Below are 23,182 nucleotides of genomic sequence, written 5' to 3'. Positions count from 1 at the left end.
CGGGGGAGGGGGCGCGGGGAGTACAGGAGGCGGGGCTAGAGGAGGGGGTACCGGGGGCGGGGCTCGCAGCGGGGCAGGGGGCGCGGGGCTCGCAGTGGGGGAGGGGCGCGGGGGGTGCAGGGGCGCAGTGGGGGAGGGGCGCGGGGGGTGCAGGGGGCGGGGCTAGGGGAGGGGGCGCGGGGGGCGGGGTTCGCAGTGGGGGAGGGGTGCAGGGGGCGCAGCGGGCGGGGCTAGGGGAGGGGGCGCAGCGGGCGGGGCTCGCAGTGGGGGAGGGGTGCAGGGGGCGCAGCGGGCGGGGCTCGGGGCACAGGGGGCGGGGTTCGCAGTGGGGGAGGGGTGCAGGGGGCGCAGCGGGCGGGGCTCGGGGCACAGGGGGCGGGGTTCGCAGTAGGGCGGGTGCAGGGGGCGCCGCGGGCGGGGCTAGGGGAGGGGGCGCAGGGGGCGGGGCTCGCAGTGGGGGAGGGGCGCGGGGGGTGCAGGGGGCAGGGCTAGGGGAGGGGGGCGCGGGGGGCGGGGTTCGCAGTGGGGGAGGGGTGCAGGGGGCGCAGCGGGCGGGGCTAGGGGAGGGGGCGCAGCGGGCGGGGCTCGCAGTGGGGGAGGGGTGCAGGGGGCGCAGCGGGCGGGGCTCGGGGCACAGGGAGCGGGGTTCGCAGTGGGGGAGGGGTGCAGGGGGCGCAGCGGGCGGGGCTCGGGGCACAGGGGGCGGGGTTCGCAGTAGGGCGGGTGCAGGGGGCGCCGCGGGCGGGGCTAGGGGAGGGGGCGCAGGGGGCGGGGCTCGCAGTGGGGGAGGGGTGCAGGGGGCGCAGCGGGCGGGGCTCGGGGCACAGGGGGCGGGGCTCGGGGGCGCAGCGGGCGGGGTGGGAGCTCGCCCGGCCCGGCGGGACTCGCAGCGCGGAGAACGGGGCGCTGCCCGGCGGAGCGGCCCCTGGAGCCATGCGGCCCCTGCTGCTGCTGCTGCTGCTGGCGGCGGCGCTGCCGGGCGAGGGGGAGGCGGCGGCGGGCCCCGCGGCGCCCTGCGAGGCGGGCGGCCGGCGCTACTCGGCGGGCGAGCGGTTCGTGCCGCCGGGCGAGCCCTGCAGCCGCTGCGAGTGCACGGCCCGGGGTCCCGCCTGCGCCCGCGCCCCCTGCCCGGCCCTGCCGCCCGCCTGCATCCACGTGAGCCGCTACCCGGCCGCCTGCTGCCCCCGCTGCGAGCGCGTCGGCTGCGAGCACCGCGGCCGCGTCTACGGGCTGGGCCAGCGCTTCCAGGTGCGCCCCGGCCGGCCGGCACCAGCGGAGCTGCCCGGGGTGGATGCTGGGCACTGGGGGGTGGATGCTGGGCACTGGGGCAGAGCACTGAGCGGGGCTGGGGATGGCTGCTGGGCACCGGGGGTGGGCACTGAGCAGGGTGGGGGGTGGATGCTGGGCACCGGGGGTGGGCACTGAGCGGGGCAGGGGGTGGATGCTGGGCACTGGGGGTGGGCACTGAGCGGGGGGCAGGGGTGGATGCTGGGCACTGGGTGTGGGCACTGAGCGGGGGGCAGGGGTGGATGCTGGGCACTGGGGGGTGGGCACTGAGTGGGTTGGGGGGTGGATGCTGGGCACGGGGGGTGGGCACTGGGGGTGGGCACTGAGCGGGGCTGGGGATGGATGCTGGGCACTGGGGGTGGGCACTGAGCGGGGTGGGGGTGGATGCTGGGCACTGGGGGTGGGCACTGAGCGGGGCTGGGGGTGGATGCTGGGCACTGGGGGGTGGATGCTGGGCACCGGGGGTGGGCACTGAGCGGGGCTGGGGGTGGATGCTGGGCGCTGGGGGGTGGATGCTGGGCACTGGGGCAGGGCACTGAGCCGGGTGGGGGTGGATGCTGGGCACCGGGAGTGGGCACTGAGCGGGGGGCAGGGCTGGTTGGGGGGCACTGAGGGGGCAGGACGGGATGGGGCTGGGTGCAGGGCTGGCCAGTGTTGGGCTGCTCGGGAGGTGGCAGTGGGTGGGTGTCAGGCATCAGGGTGGGGATGGGCACTGGGCAGGGGGATTTGCTGCAGTCAGGGGCCAGGGTCTGCAGGCTTGTGCCATTGCCAAGGGGCTGGTGAAAAGGCACCAGGGGCAGCGCCAGAACACGACCTGGGTCAGTGAAAGGGCTGGTGGGTCCAGCTGAGAGCCAGGACTCCTCTGGGTTCTGTTCTGGGCTCGCGGGTTGGGGGGGATCCGGTGGGGGGAGCAGGGGAGCTGGGCCTAGCTGTCTGTGCCTGGGGCCCCATCCCAGAGCCGACGGTGCGAAGCGCCGGGGCTGGCGGAGCGGCACTGATGTGACTGTGCAGGGGATTATAGCGGAGCTGAGTCAGTCGGATCCCCGTCCCTGGGGCACTGGTGGGGCCTGGCCGAGGGCCAAACCCTGCTCTGGCCTGTCGGGAGCAAGGGGAGGCAGGACCCCGCTGGCCTGCTCCTGCCAGGGGGATCCTTGGGCTGGCCAGAGCCAGGGAGGGGTTGGCGTCCAGGTGTCCCCAGGTGCCTATGGCCAGTGCCCATCTCCTCCAGGCTCAGCGTGCCCCAGGGCATGGCCCCTCCTGCTGCCACGTTTCCGCTGCCGCCCAGATGTGCCACGGGGCACGTCCGAAACAGCCTGGCCTGGGAGTCAGAGCAGCTCCAGCCACCACCTCAGTTCTGGGCCCAGCGGGCTCTGACTACAGGGGTGCTGGAGCCAGGGTGCTGCCCGGGCTCTGGGGGCTCCCGGCTTGGGGGCATGGAGAATGAGGAACAGAGACTTCCCCTGGAGCAGGCACCGGTTCTCATTCAGCCCCAGGGTGGGGGAACTGGCTGCTCATGGTGTCATTCCTATCTTGGGCTCCCACCTCCCCTTGTGGGATCGCTGCCCGGCCCAGGCCATCACCCCTCCGCGGGTGGGTGCCCCCCCGTCAAAGCCTGTCCCTGGGCCTGGCAGTGAGGACAGGGGCCTGACTGCTGCTCGAGCATTGGCACAGGAGGGACCAGGGATCCCAGAGCACATGTGGGTTTGTGCCCCCTCGGCTGGGCCACTCGGCTGGGAACAGGACTGGCAGATTTCAGAGCGGGACCAAGGGGGGCACTGAGGGTGTTGGAAGCCGAGCACATGGGGGGGCAGCCCTGTACCCCCAGCGAGGGAGTGGGGAGGATGCCCCCTGGGGCCTGCCCACCTCTGACCCACGGCCCCTTGTCCCCAGCCCTCGGAGTGTGAGCAGTGCACCTGTGACCCGGACGGCATCGCTCGCTGCCTGGTGGCCGACTGCGCCCCCCCGCCCTGCGTCAACGCCGTCTACGAGACGGGCCAGTGCTGCCCCACGTGCCAGGACGGTGAGCATGGGGGAGGGGCTTTGGCTTGGGAGAAGGGGATGCGACAGCCCTGGGGCGGGGGCATTTGCAGCCCCCCCAGAGGCAGGGAGTGGTGCAGTCACTGTGGGACCCTGGGCAAGGGTGGGGGAGAGGAGAGGTGCTCAGCTGTGGGGCGGAGAATGAGAGGGGAGGGGAAGGCAAAGCCTGAAGTTTGGGGAATGGCCCTGGGTGGGGTGGGGTGGGGTGGGGCTGGACAGGGCCCCTGGGGGCACCAGGCTCTGCACTGCTGGGGGAGGCTGGCTGGAGGCTCCCATGGCAGGCGGTACCAGGAGCCGCCCGGCCACACCCACTGCTGACCGGAGCCCTGCACCCCCCCAGGTCCCAACTGCTACGCGGACAGGAGCCGGACGTGCATCATCCCCGCCGGAGAGGCCGTCTGGGTGGAGCCCTGCACCCGGTGTCGCTGCCACGACGGCCAGGACGCAGGCTACTGGGAAGGCAACCGGGTGGCCAAGTGCGAACTGCTCCGTAACTGCCGCCCGCTGGACCGGCCCGACTCCTGAGCGCCCCTCTCCCAACCCCATCCCCCACCTCCTGCTGGGCCGCAGAGCCTCCCCCACCTTCTGCTGGGCCGCAGAGCCCCCCTCAAAAAAAAACCCCTCCCCCCTCCTGCTGGGCTGCAGAGGCCCCCCCAAAACACCCCTCCCCCACTTCCCGCTGGGCCACAGAGCCCCTCCCAAAACCCCTCCCCCCACCTGCTGGGTCCCTTGGGCCGCAGAGCACCCCCAGCTGCACCACTGACCCCTTCCCAGCCATGCCACTAGTCTCCTCTGGACCATGAGCCTCTTCCCAGCCCCATGGCTGGACCCCAGGCTCTTCCCCAACACCTCATCACCCCCCAGCTGGCCTGCACCAGGGGGCCCCCTCCCCAGCCCAGCTCCTGCCCCCTCATCCCCAGCCAGGCTCCCTTGGAGTCACTCCCCCCCCACCTTGTGGCTGCGAGCCCTGTGGCAGCAAACCCACCCCACCCCCAGCTGGGTGGGCTCCCAGCAGCTCCCTGAGCAGTGCCCCCAGGGGGGTCGGGGCTGCCCACACCAGCAGGGTAGGTAGGGGGCACTCCAGAGTCCCCCCCACACACACACACACAATGCAATACCCACCTCCCACCCTCAGCCTTGCTGGGAGGACCCTGAAACCCAGCCCCAACTTGGGGAGCCCTCAGGGAGTCAGACAGAGGCTCCCGCGTGGACAGCCCTGAGCCACTGGCAATAAAGCTCCTTCTGGGTACGACTCCCTCTGGCTTCTTCCCACCGGGACCTGCCCCCATCCAGGGACAGTGGGGCTTGGCTGGCTCTCAAACCCTGGGGTCCCCCAGCTCTGCCAGCAGGTAGGGGCTCGACAGGGCTGCAGGATTGGTCCCAGCACCCAGGGGGCCTAGGTCCGGAGAAGTACTCTGCCCCCCAACACAGGCTCTGAGTTTTTGCAACTTTATTAAATACAAAAGTCTGGTCGCTGGGACCAAAGGCTGCATTCAGGATACGCTCAAAACAGGTCAAACATTCAAATGTACAAAAGTCAGCGGTGCCCCTGGCCTGGGCCTGCTGCCTTCCCTGCCCCCCCGGCGTCCAGAGGGGGGGGGGGGGCCCACTCACCACACCGAGGCACTGGTTTCTTCTCTTCGCTCCAGGAGAGGGCTGGGCTCAGAACTGGGGGGGAGCAGTGCAGGGGAGGGGGTGTGGCAGGGTGCTGTGCCCCCCCACTCGCTGGCAGTGGAGGTGGTACTGGTTCCTTGCCCCCTGGCAGTGTTCTCGCACGCATCACGCTTGGGGCCCGGCTGGGGCTCGGGGGTGGACAGGTTAAGCTATACATGGAGCTCGATGCCGGAGCAACAGCCCTGGGGGGCGAGGGGGGAGAGAGGGAGGGAACCCCGCAGGGCTCTGCCCCACCACCAGCTCCTGCCCTCCAGGGTGGGCAGTGCCCATCCCCACCAAGGAGCCTTCCCCTTCCTAGGGCACCAGGCAAACTAGTTCTATAGATAGCGGCCGCCCGCTGCCAAGGCCCCGCCCCAGAGAAGAGCTGGGCTGGAATGTTCTGTGCTGTAAAAGGGCCCTTGGGTGGGGGCAGCAGCAGGCGCGGCTGGAATCGGCAGGCAGGGGAGGTGCAGGGCTGCTTGGCAGGAAGCGCCAGGGGACAGCGTGCGAGGGGCTGGGCCCCCGCCCACAGCTGGGGAGATCCATGGAGTCTCTGACCTTCCTTTCACCCACAGCCATTTTGGTGTGACCACCGCCCCAGGCTCCAAGACGCCTTACCCCCCTAATTGGAGCAGCCGCTTGGGGGGGCTGCACAGAGGGAATGGAGCAGACAAGGGCCCCCCCTCAGGCAGGGCCAGGATGGGAATAGTCCCTTTGAAGCCCCCCGGGATACAGTACATCCACACACACAGCCGCAGTGTGCAGGAGGGGCCAGCCCCTGAGTCCCTGGCAGGGGGGAAACTGAGGCACAAAGGGGGGCAGGGTTGAGACTAGGACCCAGGTGTCCTGGCCTGGGCTCTAAGCACTAGCTGACGCGGCCGAGGAAGACAGCGAGAGGGGCTGCGTCTGTGCTCAGAGCCCTGTGCCCCACTGGGAGCAAGGCAGGAGGGGGAGCAGGTGGCAGGGAGCCGCACTGGCCCCTCTCCCAGCCACGCTGCCCCCCGGGAGCCCTGCGAGCGCCCACAGAATGAGCCGTGGCCCAGCTGGAGCTGAACCCGCGGGGCACAGAGCCCCTGCTGCCGCTGGCCCAGACTGAGCCAGTCAGGGCGATGGGGTGACACGCCCGGCCCAGGACCACAGCACAGAGCATCGCCGCCCCGGGAAGCTGCAGCTCTGTCCTTGGCTCTCCTCGTAAAGGGGGGGAGCTCGTTAGCCAGAGCCTGAAGCTCCCCAAGCCCCTGGCTGGGGCCGTGTTGGATAGTGGGGGGCCGCTGCGTTGTCCCCGGCCTGCGGGGCAGGGCTAACCGCCGCACGGTGAGGGGGGATTCTGGGGCGCAGCCATGTCCAGAAGGCAGACAGAGTAGGCCGAACACGTCCTGGTTCGATCCGCACCCCCGCACCACGGCGAGGCTCCTCTGCATCCATCCAGCCAGCCCAGGGCACAGAGCCTCCCCTGCCAGGGCACGGCCAGCCCTGCGCTCCAGCCTCATGCTCCTGTGGGCCGGGGGAAGGTGCTAGCCCCGGGCCGGGCGTGGGGGCGGCTTGCCGATGTCCACCGTGATGTTCGTGTACATGGGCCAGCGCGTCACCTCCACCAGCCGATACTGCAGGGAACTGATGCCGTCCCGTTTCATCGTCACCTTGGTGTTCTGGATCTTGGTGAACCTGCCCAAGGCGCAGAGAGGTGTGAGCGGCGCAGAGCTGAGCTCTCCCCTGGCCAGCAGTGGCCCCAGAGGGCAACGAGGCACAGCCCTGGGTGGCCCTTGGGGCTGTGGTCCCTGCCTGGCAGTGCCAGCCCAGGGCGGGGAGCCCAGTACTGCACAGCCTGGCTTCCCTCTCACCCAGCCAGAGAGCACCGTGTGTGCAAAGGGAGCAGGTTCACCTGGGGGCAGGGAAACTGAGGCACAGAGAAAGGTGGGAGGGTGCCTCTCTAAGGCCACACTGTGAGTCAGTGGCAGAGAAGGGAAGAGAACCCAGGCGTCCTGGCTCCCAGCACCACACCCCAGGGTTCACTCAGCAGCTGTCCCCACCATCTGCTGCCTGCTGAGGTGCCCATCTGGAGGCTCCCCCCGCCCCTCTCCAGCAGCCTCAGCCTAGGGGGTGGGGTGGGCTCTTGGATGGTATGGGGGGAGCTTTCCTAGGCAGGCTTCCCCCGGGCAGTGCCAAGCCATGGAGCCCAGGCAACACATGGGGCACTGGAGGCGGTGACCAGCTGTGGGGCTCGGGGCGGGCCAGGCCGGGGTCTCACCTCTGTGGGTTGGGCTCGTTGTGTTTGTCGCGCTCATGTTTGATCATGCGGTACCTCCCGATGTGGCCGCTGGGACGCGACACCTTCATGCCGTTCAGAGAGATCCTGGGGACAGAGCGAGCCGAGCTGGCACGAGCGGCACGAAGCTTGGGCCAGCTGGGATCTGGCACCAGCCCCGGAGGGCCCGGCCCTCTGCCATCGCTACAAGCAGCAAAGGGATTGGGCCCCTCTGCCCCCCCCAGCCTGACAGCGACTGGCATGAGTCCCTCTGCACACGTCCCCAGGGCCTGCGCCCGCCCCCACGGGAAGCGGGCCCAGCTGCCACCTGCCGCTCCGAGCACGACTGGGGAGCGGAGCCAGGGCAGGACCAAAGCCAGAGGCTCCTGTCTGGTCAGGGCCCACCGGCACCACCACTGGGACGCCAGCAGGGGGCAGTCAGAGCCGGGGCCCGGGAGCAGGACCGCACCGCGGAGCGGGGTGACACCAGGGACTCTACGATCAGTACTAAACAGCAGCTGTGCACTGGGGAGTTCAAGGCCCGGCTCCGGCTCCAGCTCCAGCACCGCGCCGGGAACTCGCCAGACCAGGGCTTCCGCCTCTCCGCTTGGCGGGTCAGCGCAGTCGAAAAGCCTTTGCCACTAGCCCTTTGGGTGCCAGGTTGTCTGGCAGGTGCAGAGGAAACTCTCCCCCCCCCCCCGCCCCCAGCAGGAGGTGAGGAAGCAGGAAAGCTGGTTGCCCCTTGCAAGGAGAGCTGCCAACCCCGTGCGCAAGGGACGGCGCCAGATGGTCCAAGGTGGGCAGGCACCTAAAGAGGAAGCCAGGTGGCTGGGGGGATTTCAAGAGCACCTGAGCAGGTGAGCTGGATTTCATGGGCATCCGGCACTTCACCTAACCCTGCTTCCAAAGTCCCACTAGTCACCTAGCTGCACCTTTAGGCTCCTAAATCCCTTTGGAGCCTGGCCCCGGGGAGCATAAACAATCTCAACTAAGTAACTACAGCCCGCCCACCCTTGCTTTAACACAGCCCAGCTCAACGGTCTGACGGGCTTCTTTCTTCTGGGGTCTCCAGCCACCAGGGTGGGTTTCAAGTTTTAACTGACCTCCAGTTTCCATCCAAATCCAACTTGACCCCAAGCCAGGAGTAAAACGTCCCCACTGAGCAAACCAGAGCCGTGTCCCTCCCCCGGGCACGGGCCCAAGGGACGGGTACATGCATGCTGAGCGAGGGAATTGCTGAAATCAGCGTCAAGCCAGCGGCAGACAGCAGCCCCGGGCTGAGCCGGAGGCGCTCTGGGGTTACAAAGCCACGGGGTGCTGGCACCCCACCAACGAACAAAGAACTAACACGGACCAATGCAAACCACGACTGAACTCGGGGATTTCAGTCAACCTGCCCTGCTGCCGAGTGGCTCCAGGAGCGAGGCCGAGCCACCTGGAGCCAGCCACTGCGGGGAGCTGCTGGCCCAGGGAATAGGATTCATCCAGCCCCCAACCACTCCCTGATCGATCCAGGCCAGGCACTGCCCTGCTCCATGCCTGGCCCGGCCCCAACACAGCCCCTCTCCCCACGTGCCCCCCATCCCAGCTGTGTCTCAGACCCGGCACCACACGTTGGCTTTGTCCCGTGGCAGCACTCGGCCACATCTCCACCTCGACGGCATCTACGTGGCCACGGAGGCTGCAAGTCCCACAAGAGCCAGCAAAGCGCCAGGGCAGCGAGAGCAGCTCGGGGGCAGATCCCGCACCGGGACCAGAGACGCCGCCGGAGCGCGCCCAGCTGGGCCTGACCAGCCCCTCCCAAGGTAGGGCCAGGGGACCCCACAGCTGCTCCCAGCGGGCAGCCTAGGGAAGCACAACCAGGCCAGCTACCCCACAGCTGCAGAGACCCCCTGGGGCAGGGCAGGGCACAGCAGCATGACCCAGCCGTGCCACACCACCGAGGGCACGGGCACTGCCAGGCAGCTCAGTGGGGCTCGCCGTGCCGGGCACACCGGGCTGGCTGCACCGCTGGCTCCTCTCCCAGGCAGTAGGACAGAGAGAGGCTGCAGGAACGGCGACTCCCTTCCGCCCCCCGGAGCTGAGCACTCCGCCCCCCAGGTGCGGCACACAGACCCTGCTGGCGGAGGGAACGGGCAGCTGGAGTGGCAGCGAGCGACAAGCCAAATGTCGGGCAGGACCCAGGATCCCTCGCCCTGCTCAGCCCATTCCATGGGGCCACACGCCCCCAGCGAGCCCTGTCCATCCCGAGTCCAGCCGCAGGGGGGCAGAGCGCCGACGTCCGTGGGTGGGGCTGCCTGGGAGCCTGACCGATGACAGGTGCTTTGGGGGACAGGTGCCTGTTTCAGGGCCTGAGGGTTGGGCTCTGGGCCCTCCAGCCACAGTGGAGGGCTGGGCTCTGGGCTGGCACAGCAAGGGACCTGGCCCAGCAGCCCTGGGGGGCTCACCCACCGGTTAAAGATGTCGTCGTCCTCGCCTCCCCAGCCCCAGTACTCGTTGGGGAAGCCGTTGATCTTCAGGAACTGGGACCTGCTCAGGCCTGAGACGCCCCCGAAGTAGCCAGCGTACGGCAGCCTGCAGGGACAAGCAGCAGCCGGCGTCAGCGCGGGCACGGGCAGGCCAAGGGGGAGCCGGGGGCAGTGCTCTCTTCCCCTCCGGGCGCTGTCTGGGCTCTGCTCTGGCTCAGGAAGGGGGCCAGGCTCCCAGGCACCGAGAGCCTGCAAGGAAAGCTGCTACCAGCCCCCATCTCCCTCTCCCCCCATGGCCCGGTTCTCTGCCAATTGGCATCCCTTGCCCCCCTGCCATGCCCAGCACGGCACCTCCCCCACCCACTCCCACATCTCTGTCCTGCTGCCCCCATGCTCCCCGCAGCGCCACGGCACACGCCACCCCTCCCACTGAACCTCCCTCCCAGAGAGCCGCCTCCTTGCCTGCCGAGCCGGGTCCCAGCACACTGGGCCAGGGCTGGCTCGCTCCGCGGCAGGTGCCCGCCCTGGCGTCCAACCCCTGCCAGCTCCGCCCGCGGCCCCGCCGGCACTCGCCTGAAGCTGAACTTGTCCATGGCGATGGCGAAGTGCCGCGGCTGCTCGTAGCACCGGTACAGATTCCGGTCGTCCATGGGGACCAGGTCCACATCGCTGAAGATGAAGCAGTCGTAGTCGTCCTCGTCCTTCAGGGCCTCCAGGAAGCCCACGTTGAGCAGCTTGGCCCGGTTGAAGGTATCCTCGCCGTACTGTGCAGGGGTGGGGGGACAAGAGTCAGAGGGGGGCTCCCAGGCCAGCGCCAGCCGCCCGTCCCCCCGGCACTCCTGCCCTACACACTGACGCTTAGCCCAGCTGTACAGACAGCCCCGCCCCACCGGCCCCCGAGCACTCCACTCTGCCGCCCCCTTTCTGCACGCCGGGGAGCAGGGCAAGCAGAGCCCTGGGGGAGGGCAGCCGGCCCCAGCACCCCAAGATCGTGCTGTCCCGCCAGGGAGAGGCGCTAGAATGGCCCTTCCTGGAGGGAGGCTGTCAGTGAGTAGTGACAGGAAAGGGCCCTCTGCCACCGGCCCTGCCCATGGGCCCTGCCCAGTCACTTCTGGGCAGCAGCCTCATGTCCCCGGCTCGCCCTGCTTGGCTGGAGACACCGTAACCCTGGGCACTGTCAGAGGGGCTGCGGGTCAGGATAAAGGGGCACCAGCTGGGCCGTGAGCAGAGGCAGGCCTCAAATCCGTCCGACAGGCCGGTCGGCCTCGGCATCACGCCCGACGCCAGCTGGGGCCCCCTCTCGTCGGCAGCTGCAGGGCCAGGGAGCCCGTGAGCCCAAGTGGCTCTCGGGGCCAGCTGCCACGTGAGCCGCCCCGGGCAAACAGGTCCATTTAGCGCAGTTCACCCCAGGGGCACCCCTGGAACCCAGCCAGGAAGGGAGCCGAGCCAGCCGGGGGGACAGAAGGGCAGCCACACCGTCTGCCCTGGGCTCAGCCGGCAGGGTGCACAGAGCCAGCCCGGCCATGCGCCCAATACGCCACGCACAGGCCAGACTGCAGGGCCCTCCTCGGGCAAGGGGGTGAGTCTGCCGGGGCTCAGTCTCCCGATGGGAATGGGAGACCCCTGAGCTGGGCCCTGGCACCTGGGGGAGGGGCTGTTATCCTGCCCCCAGGCCCCCACCTGGTTGATGATGTAGATGCCGTAGGCGACCTTCTGCCGGCGCAGGATGGGGTGCAGGTAGTGCAGCCAGTAGCGCAGGTGGTGTTCCCGGTGGCGGAAGGGGATGAGGATGGCGACCTTCTGGCGGGGCTGGCAGTCCAGGGGCACGTACTTGCCGCCCTCCCGCACGTCTGGGTTCTCCCGCTGCACCCGCTCCATGCTCATGGGCGAGCTGAACTCGATGAGGAGCCGGCCAACTGCGGAGGGTTGGGGGAGCCGGTTACCAGGCGCCCCACCACAGCCCCTGGGAGCAAGGGGCAGGGCTCACCAGCAAGAGGGGGCGCTGTGACCCAGCTTTGCCCATGCCCTCAGTCCTGACCCACAGCCCCCGGCACCCCCACCCTGGGCTCCCCACCCAGGACTGGCAGTGCTCCAGGAGTCGGGTGCAGTCACAACCCCTCACATCGCCTCAGGAGCCACATAGGCTGGGAGCAGTCAGCTCCGTCCCCCTGAACCTATCTACACTGAGCCCGCCCCCGGCAGCCCCCGCCCCAGCCAGTTCCCAGCCCGCCCCCGGCAGCTCCCGCCCCAACCAGTTCCCAGCCCGCCCCCCGGCAGCTCCCCGCCCCAGCCAGTTCCCAGCCCGCCCCCCGGCAGCTCCCCGCCCCAGCCAGTTCCCAGCCCGCCCCCCGGCAGCTCCCCGCCCCAGCCAGTTCCCAGCCCGCCCCCGGCAGCTCCCCACCCGCCCCCTGGCCCAGCCCGCCTCCGGCAGCTCCCCAGCCCCAGCCGCTCACCTAAGCCAGGCGGCACCTCCTGGCAGGGCAGTAAGGGCTTCTCGGTGCCGGAGTGGTTGGCGCTGGAGGCTGGGTCAGCGCCAGCCGGCCCACAGCTGGGGGCGGTGCCGTTGGGCCGGGAGGAGTTGGAGGACTGGGCCCGGGAGGAGTTCCTGCCGTTGAAGCGGCTGAAGAAGTCCAGGTGCTGGGCATAGACGTCGAAGTAGAGAATCATAATGATGACGAAGTGCAGCAGGCACAGCAGCAACACGGCCTTGCAGATCCTCTCCAGGGTCACCCCCAGGAGCAGCCTGGTCATCTTCCGGGCGCTGGCGGGCGGGCATGTGCGCCGAGCTCCGGGGCGGTTCCCGCCAAGGCACCGGTCCTGCCCAGGGGACACCAAGAGTCAGGACAAGGCCCCCGCACCCCACCCAGGCCAGGGAGAGGTCGGGTCCCCGCGTGTCCTGTGGACACATCCAGCCACGCCGACTCCAGCTGCTTGTCACTCCCCAGCCCCACGCTGGTCTCCCCCAGCCAAGTGACCCCAATGCCCTGCAGGCCCCCCCAAGCCGTCTGCCCCGACGTGCCCAGCCCTCTCCTGGGGCACAGAAAACTAGGTTTGTTGCTCCTGCGCGAGAAAAAAGACCAGCTCCCTGGAGCTCCCGATCCCCCCCGTTCCCAGCCAGACCCGCGCCAGGAACCCATCGCGTAACACAGGGGTTTAGGGGAGTTTAAATGCCAGGGATAAAGACAAACCAGCTACAAGCAAATCGGAGTCACACACGCTTCCAAGGGGCTCAGACTGAACCCTGCAAGCTGCAGCCTGGGGTCTTCCTGGTCCTCCTCCTCCCAGCCACGGCCGTCTCTCTGCCAGGGCTGCCGGGCGAGGAGCAGGGTGCTCACCTTATTCAGACCCCGGCGGAACAGCCCGTCCTCCTCAGGTCACTCGCACTCCGGCCCCTCGTGTGCGTCCAGCGACGGACGCCAAGACCTCTGCTCGTCTCAGCTTCCCAAACACACTGTCCTGTCCTGCGCTCAGGGGGAGCTCCTGCTGCTCGTCCCTTCCCGGGCACGCGGCTGGAAACGGGGCGCCCACTGGCTTTGGGCACGCTCTGACTTAACTTCACCGGAGACAGGGAGCCAACTGCCTTCCCCTTCCCGTCTGGGGAAACCCAGACCACAGGAGCAGTGACGGGGGTGCCATTCACTGCCAGCGGGCACCTCCTCCCGGCCGCGGTGGGGCCTAGATCGCGAGGTCCATGCCCCTTCGCTGTCCCTCTGCTTGCAGCCCCAGGAGCTAATGCGGCTTCCTCACGACTCAGCCTCCAGCTAGTCACGCTCAGGGTTTCCCCTTCTGGGGGCAGGAAAGTCTCTTCTGACAGAGACTCAGGCAGTCTTCCTGTTCACTGCCCCGCCGGTGCCACATCCCCAGGGGCTGGGCCCTCCCTCTGCTCTCGGGTCCGGCTCAGGGACCTCTAGTCAGCAGCCAAGGCCTGTTCCACCCCAGAGCTTGCTGCATTTCCCCGAGCCCTTTCCTAACCTGGCTCTCCCTCCCTTCCCTGGTGTCACCACTCGTCCTCCCAGCCTGCATGTCTCTGCCACCCCCACACCCCCCTCCACCCAGGGAGCCGCTGCAGCCTTTCCCCACGGCCTGCTCCACGGGCAGCCTCCTGGCTGCTCCAGGCCCGGCTGCGCTTCTGCCAAGGAAGGCTCCTCTGTCTTCGTTCCCCGCAGCCCCACGGGGCCCTGCAGGGCAGGGTTGGGAGGACCCCCCACCGTAGGGTCACAGACCCAAAACCACAAGAGCAGGAGGGAGCGTGTTCTCTCAGCTAGTGTTAATCCACATGCACACTGATCTTCACCACCAGCAGGCGGTGGGACTAGACGACCTCCTGAGGTCTCTTCCAACCCTAAACTTCTATGATTCTCTCTCGCTCCTGTTCCACCGAGACCCGCAAGGCACAGTCAGCAGGGTGTGGACAGGGGGTGCTCAAGGTCACCCCCCCAGTGATGTCACTCCCCAGCCAGAGGGTAGAAAGGCCAGGCTGGGTCTGCTTGGCACCGAGTGGCTCTGGTCATGGCCCGCGTTCAGCACCGTAATGGGGGAATCATCACCAAGTGGGTGTTTCCAGGGGGTCCCGCAGCTGCGCCACTGAATGTTTTTATCAATGACCTGGAGGAAAACATCAAATCATCACTGATAAAAGTTGGCAGAGGGCACAAAGATTGAGGGAGGGTGAAGACGACAGGGCTCCGGTTCACAGCCATCTGGGGCACTTGGTAGGTTGAGCTCAAGCAAACAATATGCCTTTTAATACGGCTAAAGGTAAACGTCTCTCTCTAGGAAGAAAGGACATGGGTTGTACGTACCAGGAAGCCGGGACTCTGAAAACGCTTGGGAGTCATAGTGGACAATCAGCGGAACGTGAGCTCCCGGTGCGACACTCCGGCCAAAAGGGCTAATTGCGAATCTTGGATACATAAACAGGCAAATCTCGAATAGGAGCAGAGGGGTTAGTTTACCTCTGGATCTGGCACTCCTGGAATCCTGGGTCCAGCTCTGGTGGCCACAAGTCATGGAGGAGGTTGGTAAATTGGGGAGGGTCAGAGAAGAGCCCCGAGAATGATTCAAGGATTAGAAAACCTGCCTTTAGTGATCGACTCCAGGAGCTCCATCGAGTTCGTGAACAAAGAGACGTTAAGGGGTGACTCGATCCCTGTCTACAAGTACCCGCAGGCGGACCCAGTATTTGGTAACGGTCTCTCCCATCTAGCAGCGGAAGCTCCAACACAATCCCATGGACGGAAGCTGAAGCTAAACAATTCCAGGTGAGGGTAATTAACCAGGGGAACAACGTCCCCGGGGCTGGGGAGATTCCCCATCCCTGGCAACTGCTCTAGGAGTTACCCGGGGCAGGTCTCTGGTGGTCAGACTAGGCGATCACAGTGGGCCCTTCTGACCTGGGGATCGATGAACGGGGCCGGCCGTGTGGCTGCTTCAGAGGCGATCGTCAAAGTCTTTCTTTAGAAATTGAGCGTTTTCCCCCTGGTTTGTCTTCTGAGCAGAGACAGAGGGTCTGGACTGTGCTTAGACACCCCCGCCTGGGCCACAGGCTGTCCCACACGTGCCCCGTTCCCGGCAGGGGCAGCTTTACCAGGGACCCCTTTTCCACGCTGCAGTTCAATCGGGGTTAACAGGACGACGCGTTTCAAACCCTTTTGCCTGAGTGGCACAGGCTCCACCGCCCGACGATCCAGCCAGCGCACAGACCGACTTCAGCACTCGTGAGCTCACGGGGGGAAGACACGGCCCCGTCAGCACCCCCCACCTGGCAAGAGACCAGCAGGGCCACTCACGGCCAGCACTACGCTGCACACTGTGGCCACCCAGAATGTAGTGACAGGTTATCCTGCTCCACACACACCCTCCTCAGCCGCTCAGAGACTCTCCCTTAGCTGAGGGCAGTACAGGGCCTATGACTAGAGTGGATTTCCTGCCGGAGAGGGGCGGCGGCACGGCACAGACAGGCACCAGTTCGTTACCGTCAGGGCCTGTGGTGCTCCAGAGCCACCACAGGCCTGTGTCCAGCCCTCCTGGCTGTGAAGAGCCTTGAGCCAAGTACATTGATACAATGCTGCTTGCCTGAGTCTGCAAAGAGCCTGAAACGACGGCTCAGAGAGGTGTGAAATGGCCCACCCATCTCGACAGGCTTGGCAACGCCCACGGTAGCATGTACTGCAGTTCAACAGAGGGTAACTGGAGCCCAACGCCTCCTTCAGCCTGACGCCTACAGATCACAGCTTACAGGGCAACATCCTAGTTTCAGCAATCACCAGGTCCCGTTTCCCCCCACTCCCAGCCTGCCTGCCCGGCGCCCCAGGCCCCCAAAGCCCCGACCGCCCCCACCCTCAACAACTTCTGGACTGCAGACATGGGTTGTCAATACAAACATCCACCACACACCAAAAGGGGGGGCGTGGGAGCCAGAGCCCCAGAAATCACCCATCACAACAGCAGAGAGGCTGCCCAGCCCTGAAGCCGAGTGCAGAGAACTGGCACAACTCGGATGTATTTTTATGAAAGGTGTGGGTGACTCAGTTTCCCTCTCCCCTCAGACGGTTCCCCGCAGGCTGGGAAGGGGTTACAGTCTTTCCTGAAATGAGTCAAGCAAGGCAGGGATTGGAGGAAGTCACCGATAGGCTGGATGAAGCAGCGGGAGCTAACATCACCAGGCATAATTCCTGAAAAGCACGCGAGAGGGAACCATCCCGGGGGCGCTGCACAGACTGGGTCTGACAGGTTACCCAGCAGGCCCGGGGGGGAGCGGTTTCTGGATTTAGGATGTCTTCACGGCACTGCCACATTCTGACTGACCACCTGGGCCTTCTGAGGCAGCCTGGCCGCTGGCTAAGCCTGGGGGTTACAGGAGGCAGGTGCAGAGGTGATGAAAGGGAAGGACAGGAGGCACTGGAGTGGAACGGCAGAGGCCGCCCCAGGAAAGGATTTGGCTAACGGCCTGAGGGGGCGCTCTCCGGGAGGCCACGAAGGGGTCAGCGGTGCTGTTCTCACAGGAACCGGGAGGTGTGATTCTAGGAGAGGGGTGAATGCCGGCAGCAGTGAAAGCAAGTGCCGCGGAAGGCACACGCCAAGGGAAAAGCCGCTCACCCTTTTCACAAAGGACGAGGGAGCCAGACAGGGAATTGCTAGAGACACAGACATGCTGAGGGACAACCGGACTCTCAGGAGCGGACACGCCCAGCTAGCTGACCTGCTCTGAGGACCAGAAAAGACACAATGCTCCAGAGCAGAGCTGGAGACACACCAGCCCGCCAGGGAAACCTTGCAGACAAGGCCTTCGGGGGGTGTGGAAGAGGGTGACAGAGGCAGCAGCCGTGCTCCATCCAGACCAGATTCACCACGTCAGCAGCAGTCGGGCACAAGCCGGCTACAGGCTGAGGAGCGACTGGAACTAGACACACACACTGTGCTTGGAAGCCCTGCAGACCGGGAGCAAGAGAGACGTCGCTAAGGCCCAGAGCAGCTCTGCCTCCCACCCCACAGCACCCACAAGCCAGTTCCCTTCCTATTATTATTATTTGAAGGCAGACCAGTCAGTAGCTGGGGCTGGACGCTAGGAACCCCGGGCTGTGGAAATGCAGAGAAGGGCTAACAGCAGCGACATGAGCCTGGCCAGGTGGCCCACCTGAGAAATGTTCTATTTCCTCCCCCCCTTCTGAAGTGTGTAGCTGGATCTGGTGACTAAGGCCTGGACCAGGCAGGGTGTGCCGGCAAGCAGGCGTTGCTCGGGGGAGGAGGCTGGGTGTGATTTGAACAGTCCATGAGTGGAGTTTGCTGCAGCTGAGCAGAGCCAGGCCAGTTACTGGTTGTGAATCATTGACTGGGTCAATTCAGCATTTTCCCTGTTTGCAAACTGCCCACGAAAACAGCGATTTTCGTTCAGCTCTCTGGGACTCCAACGGCTCCGTTGGGGCTGCACAGCTCACAGCCAGCCATTCTGACCAGCCAGGACCGTCGCCCAAGGCAGAAGCTCCCTCTTCCACGGCCCGACTGGATGAGGGAAACTTTTGGACCAGCAAATACCTCTGTTGGAGCCCAAATACCCCCCGTCCCGTGTGACCGCCAGGATCAGCAGCCACTCCCAGACAGAAACGCTGCTGGCACAACCGTCGGCAGAGCACAAATAAACAGGGTCACGGCTGGTCAGAATTCAAACCCACCCTCCCCACTGTGGGTGGCTGTCCTCACGGCTCCGGAGTCGCCGGGTGTGGGCAGATGGCCGGGACGTGTGCCCACGTGTACCCGTTACACATAACGTGATTTGAGCTCCAGCCTTGCACTGGTGGGTACCCCGTCCACAGGCCACTCACAGCGGGACATGCTGCCCCCTGGGGAGCCCCATTCAGACCTGGCAGCCTGACCGGGTCCCATAGGCAGTCTCAGGCGCTCCGAGCAGCTGCCCGGGGCCCCAGAGCAGTGAATGCTGCTGGGAAAAGGTGAGCGTCATGCCAGCCAGGAGAGCAGCCAGCAGTGCTGGGTCCCAGGGTCTGAGGCAAGGCGGGTGAGGTCATCGCTTTTACGGGATCGGCTTCTGTCAGAAGCTTGTCTCTCGCACCCGCAAAAGCTATCCCCACCGCCCCCCTTGTCTCCCAGGGGGCTGGGCAGCTCTGCCCAGCGCCTTCTGCTGAATGGCTCCAGATGCCAGAGACAAGGCCAGGCAACAAGTACTGCCGGAGCAAAGCCCTGCTGGGAACATGCAGCCCCCATTATCTTCCCCGACTCCAACGCCATTCGCCAGCCTGGAGCGGCAGCTCCCTGCCCCCCTTCCCTGGCTCCCGAGCTGCATTGTTCTCCCGGGGAGACCCCGCTTCCAGCACGCGGCCTCCTGCCTTGCCAAGGACGGCGCTGCCCAGAGCCCAGGCAGCACCCCTGGGCGATGCTGCACCCGCCCGGCAATGCCCGGGACAAGGCCCCTCACCCAGCCAAGGGCCCAGGCTCGGCCCCCCCGGCAGCCCCCCCCAGGAGCTGCCTGGGGGACTGTGCAGGAGCCATTTTGGGTGGGGTGGGGAGATGGCTGTAGATAAAGGCAAGGAGGAGCCAAGCGTGTGTGACGGGGGTGGGGGGGAGTTGCTGCCGGGGCCGGGGCTAGCCCGGGGGGGCCCCTAAGCGGGATGTCCCCCCCCCAACACTAGAACAGGCCCCGGGGTTACAAACAGGGGCCCTGGGGCCGCTCGATCTGCGCCAGCCCAGCCCAGGGAGCTGCAGGGACTGGCCAGGAGCCCCCGGCCAGGGGCCCCCCGACCCCCCTCCGCCCGCGGGGCAGCCGGGCAGGGGCAGTCACGGGCCACCCACGGGGGGGGGCGGGGGAAGCCGGCAACTGGGGGGCCCCGCCCAGAACCGGGGGATGCTGACAATGGGAAGCCGGGGGGGGGAGGGATGGATGGGTCTGTCGGACGGGGGGCCGGCGATGGGGAGGCCGGCGATGGGGGAGTGTCGGGGCGGTGGGGGCGGGCGATATCGGGGGGCAGTGACGGGCCAGCGGGGGCCGGTGTCGGGGTGTCGGGGCGGCGATAGGGGGTATCGGGGCGGGGGGGGCGGGAGATGATGGGGTGGGGGGGCAGTGACGGGCCAGCGGGGGCCGGTGTCGGGGGGCGGCGATGGGGGGGGTGTTGGGCCGGGGGGGCTCGCTGTCGGGGGGCGGCGATGGGGGGGTATCGAGGCGGGGGGGGGCTCGCTGTCGGGAGCCGGCGATGGGGGGGGTGTCAGGGGGGGAGGGGGCTCGCTGGCGGGGGGGAGGGGGCTCGCTGTCGGGGGGCGGCGATGGGGGGGTATCGAGGCGGGGGGGGGGGCTCGCTGTCGGGCCGGGGGGGGGAGGGCTGGCTGTCGGGCCGGCTGTCGGGCCGGTGGGAGGGGGGGGGCTCGCTGTCGGGCCGGCCGCACTCACCGGTCCGGGTGTCGGGGGCCGGGCGGCTGCGGGGACGCGGCGGCTCCCCGGGCCCGGCCGGGCTCAGTGCGGGCGGCTCCGGCTCCTCCGCCAGCCCCGCAGCCCGGCCCCGTCAGCAGCGGCAGCGCCCGGTCCGGGCCACGGGGCGCCCATCGCGGGCTGCGGGGCCTCCCGGCCGCTCCTCCGCTCGCAGCGACCAGGCCCGGCCGCTCCCGCACCGCAGCGCCGCCGCCCTAGGCCCCGCCCCCTCCCTGCCTCCGCTGCCCTAGGCCCCGCCCCAATGTATAGTCCCGCCCCCGCTGCCCTAGGCCCCGCCCCCAGGACCGGCCCCAGCCCCCCCACCTAGTTCCGCCCCCAGGACTGGCCTCGCTCCGCCTCCGCTGCCCTAGGCCCCGCCCCCCATGTCTAGTCCCGCCCCCGCTGCCCTGGGCCCCGCCCCCAGGACTGGCCTCGCTCCGCCTCCGCTGCCTTAGGCCCCGCCCCCATGTCTAGCCCCGCCCCCGTTGCACTGGGCCCCGCCCCCAGGACTGGCCCCGCCTCTGCTTCCCCTAGGTCCATCCCTGGGTCCGGCCCTGCTCCGCCTCCACTGCCTTAGGCACCACCCCCAGATCCGGCCCTGCCCCTGCTTCCCCTAGTCCCCCTGCCTCTCCGCCCCCCAGGACCAGCCGCGCCTGCTCCCTCCATAGGTCATGGCCTCTCCGCCCCCACAAAGACCGGCCGCGCCCCCTCCATTCATAGGCCCACCTCCAGGCCTAGTGATGCCCTCGCTCCACCCCTGCTTCGCTCCCTGCCCTCGATCCCCACCCCTTCCCTCGGTCCCTGCAGCACCGAGCACCACACCGGGACCCCCAGGGCTGACTCCCGGCTGGATCCCCCCCCCTTTGTCTGGGGACAGGGCCCTGGCCCTCGGGCACCAGTGAGTGGGGACAGGGCAGGGTGGGGGCACTAGTGAGTGGCGGTGGGGCAGGGCAGGGGGGCATCTGAGGGGTGAGTGGTGCAGGGAAGGGGCACCAGGAACATAAGAACATAAGAACGGCCGTACTGGGTCAGACCAAAGGTCCATCCAGCCCAGTCTCCTGTCTGCCCACAGTGGCCAATGCCAGGTGCCCCAGAGAGAGAGAACCTAACAGGTAATAAGCAACAGAGGGTCCTGTGGCACCTTTAAGACTAACAGAAGTATTGGGAGCATAAGCTTTCGTGGGTAAGAACCTCACTTCTTCAGATGCATTGACTTACTTGCATCTGAAGAAGTGAGGTTCTTACCCACAAAAGCTTATGCTCCCAATACTTCTGTTAGTCTTAAAGGTGCCACAGGACCCTCTGTTGCTTTTTACAGATTCAGACTAACACGGCTACCCCTCTGATACCTAACAGGCAATGATCAAGTGATCTCTCTCCTGCCATCCAGCTCCATCCTCTGACAGACAGAGGCTAGGGACACCATTCCTTACCCATCCTGGCTAATAGCCATTAATGGACTTACCACCATGAATTTATCCAGTTCTCTTTTAAACGCTGTTATAGTCCTAGCCTTCACAACCTCCTCAGGCAAGGAATTCCACAGGTTGACTGTGCGCTGTGTGAAGAAGAACTTCCTTTTATTTGTTTTAAACCTGCTGCCCATTAATTTCATTTGGTGGCCCCTAGTTCTTGCATATGGGAATAAGTAAATAACTTTTTCTTATCCACTTTCTCCCCATCACTCATGATTTGATATACCTCTATCATATCCCCCCCCAGTCTCCTCTTTTCCAAGCTGAAAAGTCCTAACCTCTTTAATCTCTCCTCATATGGGACCCGTTCCAAACCCCTAATCATTTTAGTTGCCCTTCTCTGAACCTTTTCTAGTGCCAGTATATCTTTTTTGAGATGAGGAGCCCACATCTGTATGCAGTATTCAAGATGTGGGCGTACCATCGATTTATATATGGGCAATAAGATATTCTCCGTCTTATTCTCTATCCCCTTTTTAATGATCCCTAACATCCTGTTTGCTTTTTTGACCGCCTCTGCACACTGCGTGGACGTCTTCAGAGAACTATCCACGATGACTCCAAGATCTTTTTCCTGATTAGTTGTAGCTAAATTAGCCCCCATCATATTGTATGTATAGTTGGGGTTATTTTTTCCAATATGCATTACTTTACATTTATCCACATTAAATTTCATTTGCTATTTTGTTGCCCAATCACTTAGTTTTGTGAGATCTTTTTGAAGTTCTTCACAGTCTGCTTTGGACTTAACTATCTTGAGCAGTTTAGTGTCATCTGCAAACTTTGCCACCTCACTGTTAACCCCTTTCTCCAGATCATTTATGAATAAGTTGAATAGGATCGGTCCTAGGACAGACCGTTGGGGAACACCACTAGTTACCCCTCTCCATTCTGAGAATTTGCCATTTTTTCCTACCCTTTGGTCCCTGCCTTTTAACCAGTTCTCAATCCATGAAAGGACCTTCCCTTTTATCCCATGACAACTTAATTTACATAAGAGCCTTTGGTGAGGGACTTCGTCAAAGGCTTTCTGGAAATCTAAGTACACTATGTCCACTGGATCCCCCTTGTCCACATGTTTGTTGATCCCTTCAAAGAACTCTAATAGATTAGTAAGATACGATTTCCCTTTACAGAAACCATGTTGACTCTTCCCCAACATACTGTGTTTATCTACATGTCTGACAATTTTATTCTTTACTATTGTTTCAACTAATTTGCCCGGTACTGACGTTAGACTTACCGGTCTGTAATTGCCGGGATCACCTCTAGAGCCCTTTTTAAATATTGGCGTTACATTAGCTATCTTCCAGTCATTGGGTACAGAAGCCGATTTAAAGGACAGGTTACAAACCATAGTCAATAGTTCGTCAACTTCACATTTGAGTTCTTTCAGAACTCTTGGGTGAATGTTATCTGGTCCCGGTGACTTGTTAATGTTACGTTTATCAATTAATTCCAAAACCTCCTCTCGTGACACTTCAATCCGTGACAGTTCCTCGGATTTGTCATCTACAAAAGCCGGCTCAGGTTTGGGAATCTCCCTAACATCCTCAGCCGTGAAGACTGAAGCAAAGAATCCATTTAGTTTCTCCGCAATGACTTTATCGTCTTTAAGCGCTCCTTTTGTATCTCGATCATCAAGGGGCCCCACTGGTTGTTTAGCAGGCTTCCTGCTTCTCATGTACTTAAAAAACATGTTATTACCTTTGGAGTTTTTGGCTAGCCGTTCTTCAAACTCCTCTTTGACTTTTCTTATTACATTTTTACACTTAATTTGGCAGTGTTTATGCTCCTTTCTATTTGCCTCACTAGGATTTGACTTCCACTTTTTAAAGGAAGTCTTTTTATCTCTCACTGCTTCTTTTACATGGTTGTTAAGCCACGGTGGCTCTTCTTTAGTTCTTTTACTGTGTTTCTTAATTTGGGGTATACATTGAAGTTGGGCCTCTATTATGGTGTCTTTAAAATGTGCCCATGCAGCTTGCAGGGATTTCACTTTAGTCACTGTACTTTGTAACTTCTGTTTAACTAACCCCCTCATTTTTTCATAGTTCCCCCTTTTGAAATTAAATGCCACAGTGTTGGGCTGTTGAGATGTTCT

At 64.8% G+C, this 23,182-nt stretch overlaps 2 protein-coding genes across 5 annotated transcripts; one reads left to right on the top strand and one right to left on the bottom strand.

The window, feature by feature from the left end:
- The first annotated feature begins 818 nt into the window (after positions 1-818).
- LOC103305984 (von Willebrand factor C domain-containing protein 2-like) lies at positions 819-4,576 on the top strand. Of its 2 annotated transcripts, none has more exons than XM_065553695.1 (3): positions 819-1,248; positions 3,178-3,307; positions 3,665-4,576. In XM_065553695.1, the coding sequence occupies exons 1-3, from the start codon at positions 934-936 to the stop codon at positions 3,847-3,849; spliced, it is 630 nt and encodes a 209-aa protein (XP_065409767.1). In that variant the 5' UTR covers positions 819-933; the 3' UTR covers positions 3,850-4,576. The 2 variants fall into 2 exon arrangements, with proteins under 2 accessions (XP_065409767.1, XP_008164975.2); XM_008166753.4 differs by lacking the exon at positions 819-1,248 and adding an exon at positions 1,876-2,105.
- A 183-nt stretch (positions 4,577-4,759) lies between these two features.
- On the bottom strand, positions 4,760-19,845 carry B4GALT2 (beta-1,4-galactosyltransferase 2). 3 transcript variants are annotated; one of them, XM_065553692.1, is made up of 7 exons: positions 19,586-19,842; positions 12,144-12,507; positions 11,371-11,606; positions 10,264-10,454; positions 9,674-9,796; positions 7,226-7,330; positions 4,760-6,642 (listed from the first exon to the last, which is right to left on the bottom strand). In XM_065553692.1, the coding sequence occupies exons 2-7, from the start codon at positions 12,439-12,441 to the stop codon at positions 6,492-6,494; spliced, it is 1,104 nt and encodes a 367-aa protein (XP_065409764.1). In that variant the 5' UTR covers positions 12,442-12,507; positions 19,586-19,842; the 3' UTR covers positions 4,760-6,491. The 3 variants fall into 3 exon arrangements, with proteins under 3 accessions (XP_065409764.1, XP_065409765.1, XP_065409766.1); XM_065553693.1 differs by lacking the exon at positions 19,586-19,842 and adding an exon at positions 13,026-15,977; XM_065553694.1 differs by lacking the exon at positions 7,226-7,330 and having other exon boundaries at positions 19,586-19,845.
- Between the last annotated feature and the right edge of the window lie 3,337 nt (positions 19,846-23,182).

The sequence above is a fragment of the Chrysemys picta genome, chromosome 8 (assembly GCF_011386835.1).
Source record: "Chrysemys picta bellii isolate R12L10 chromosome 8, ASM1138683v2, whole genome shotgun sequence".
Lineage (NCBI taxonomy): Eukaryota > Metazoa > Chordata > Testudines > Emydidae > Chrysemys > Chrysemys picta.
The sequence above is the reverse complement of the archived record's forward strand: the minus strand, read 5'-3'. Positions and strand labels throughout refer to the sequence as shown.

Coding starts and splice junctions, on each gene's coding strand:
- B4GALT2 (XM_065553692.1), bottom strand. CDS start 12,441: ATGACCAGGCTGCTCCTGGGGGTGACCCTGGAGAGGATCTGCAAGGCC. Junction 11,607..12,143: donor GGAGGTGCCGCCTGGCTTAG/GTGAGCGGCTGG, acceptor AACCCTCCGCAG/TTGGCCGGCTCCTCATCGAG. Junction 6,643..7,225: donor AACGAGCCCAACCCACAGAG/GTGAGACCCCGG, acceptor CGCCTTGGGCAG/GTTCACCAAGATCCAGAACA.
- LOC103305984 (XM_065553695.1), top strand. CDS start 934: ATGCGGCCCCTGCTGCTGCTGCTGCTGCTGGCGGCGGCGCTGCCGGGC. Junction 1,249..3,177: donor GGCTGGGCCAGCGCTTCCAG/GTGCGCCCCGGC, acceptor CCTTGTCCCCAG/CCCTCGGAGTGTGAGCAGTG. Junction 3,308..3,664: donor CTGCCCCACGTGCCAGGACG/GTGAGCATGGGG, acceptor GCACCCCCCCAG/GTCCCAACTGCTACGCGGAC.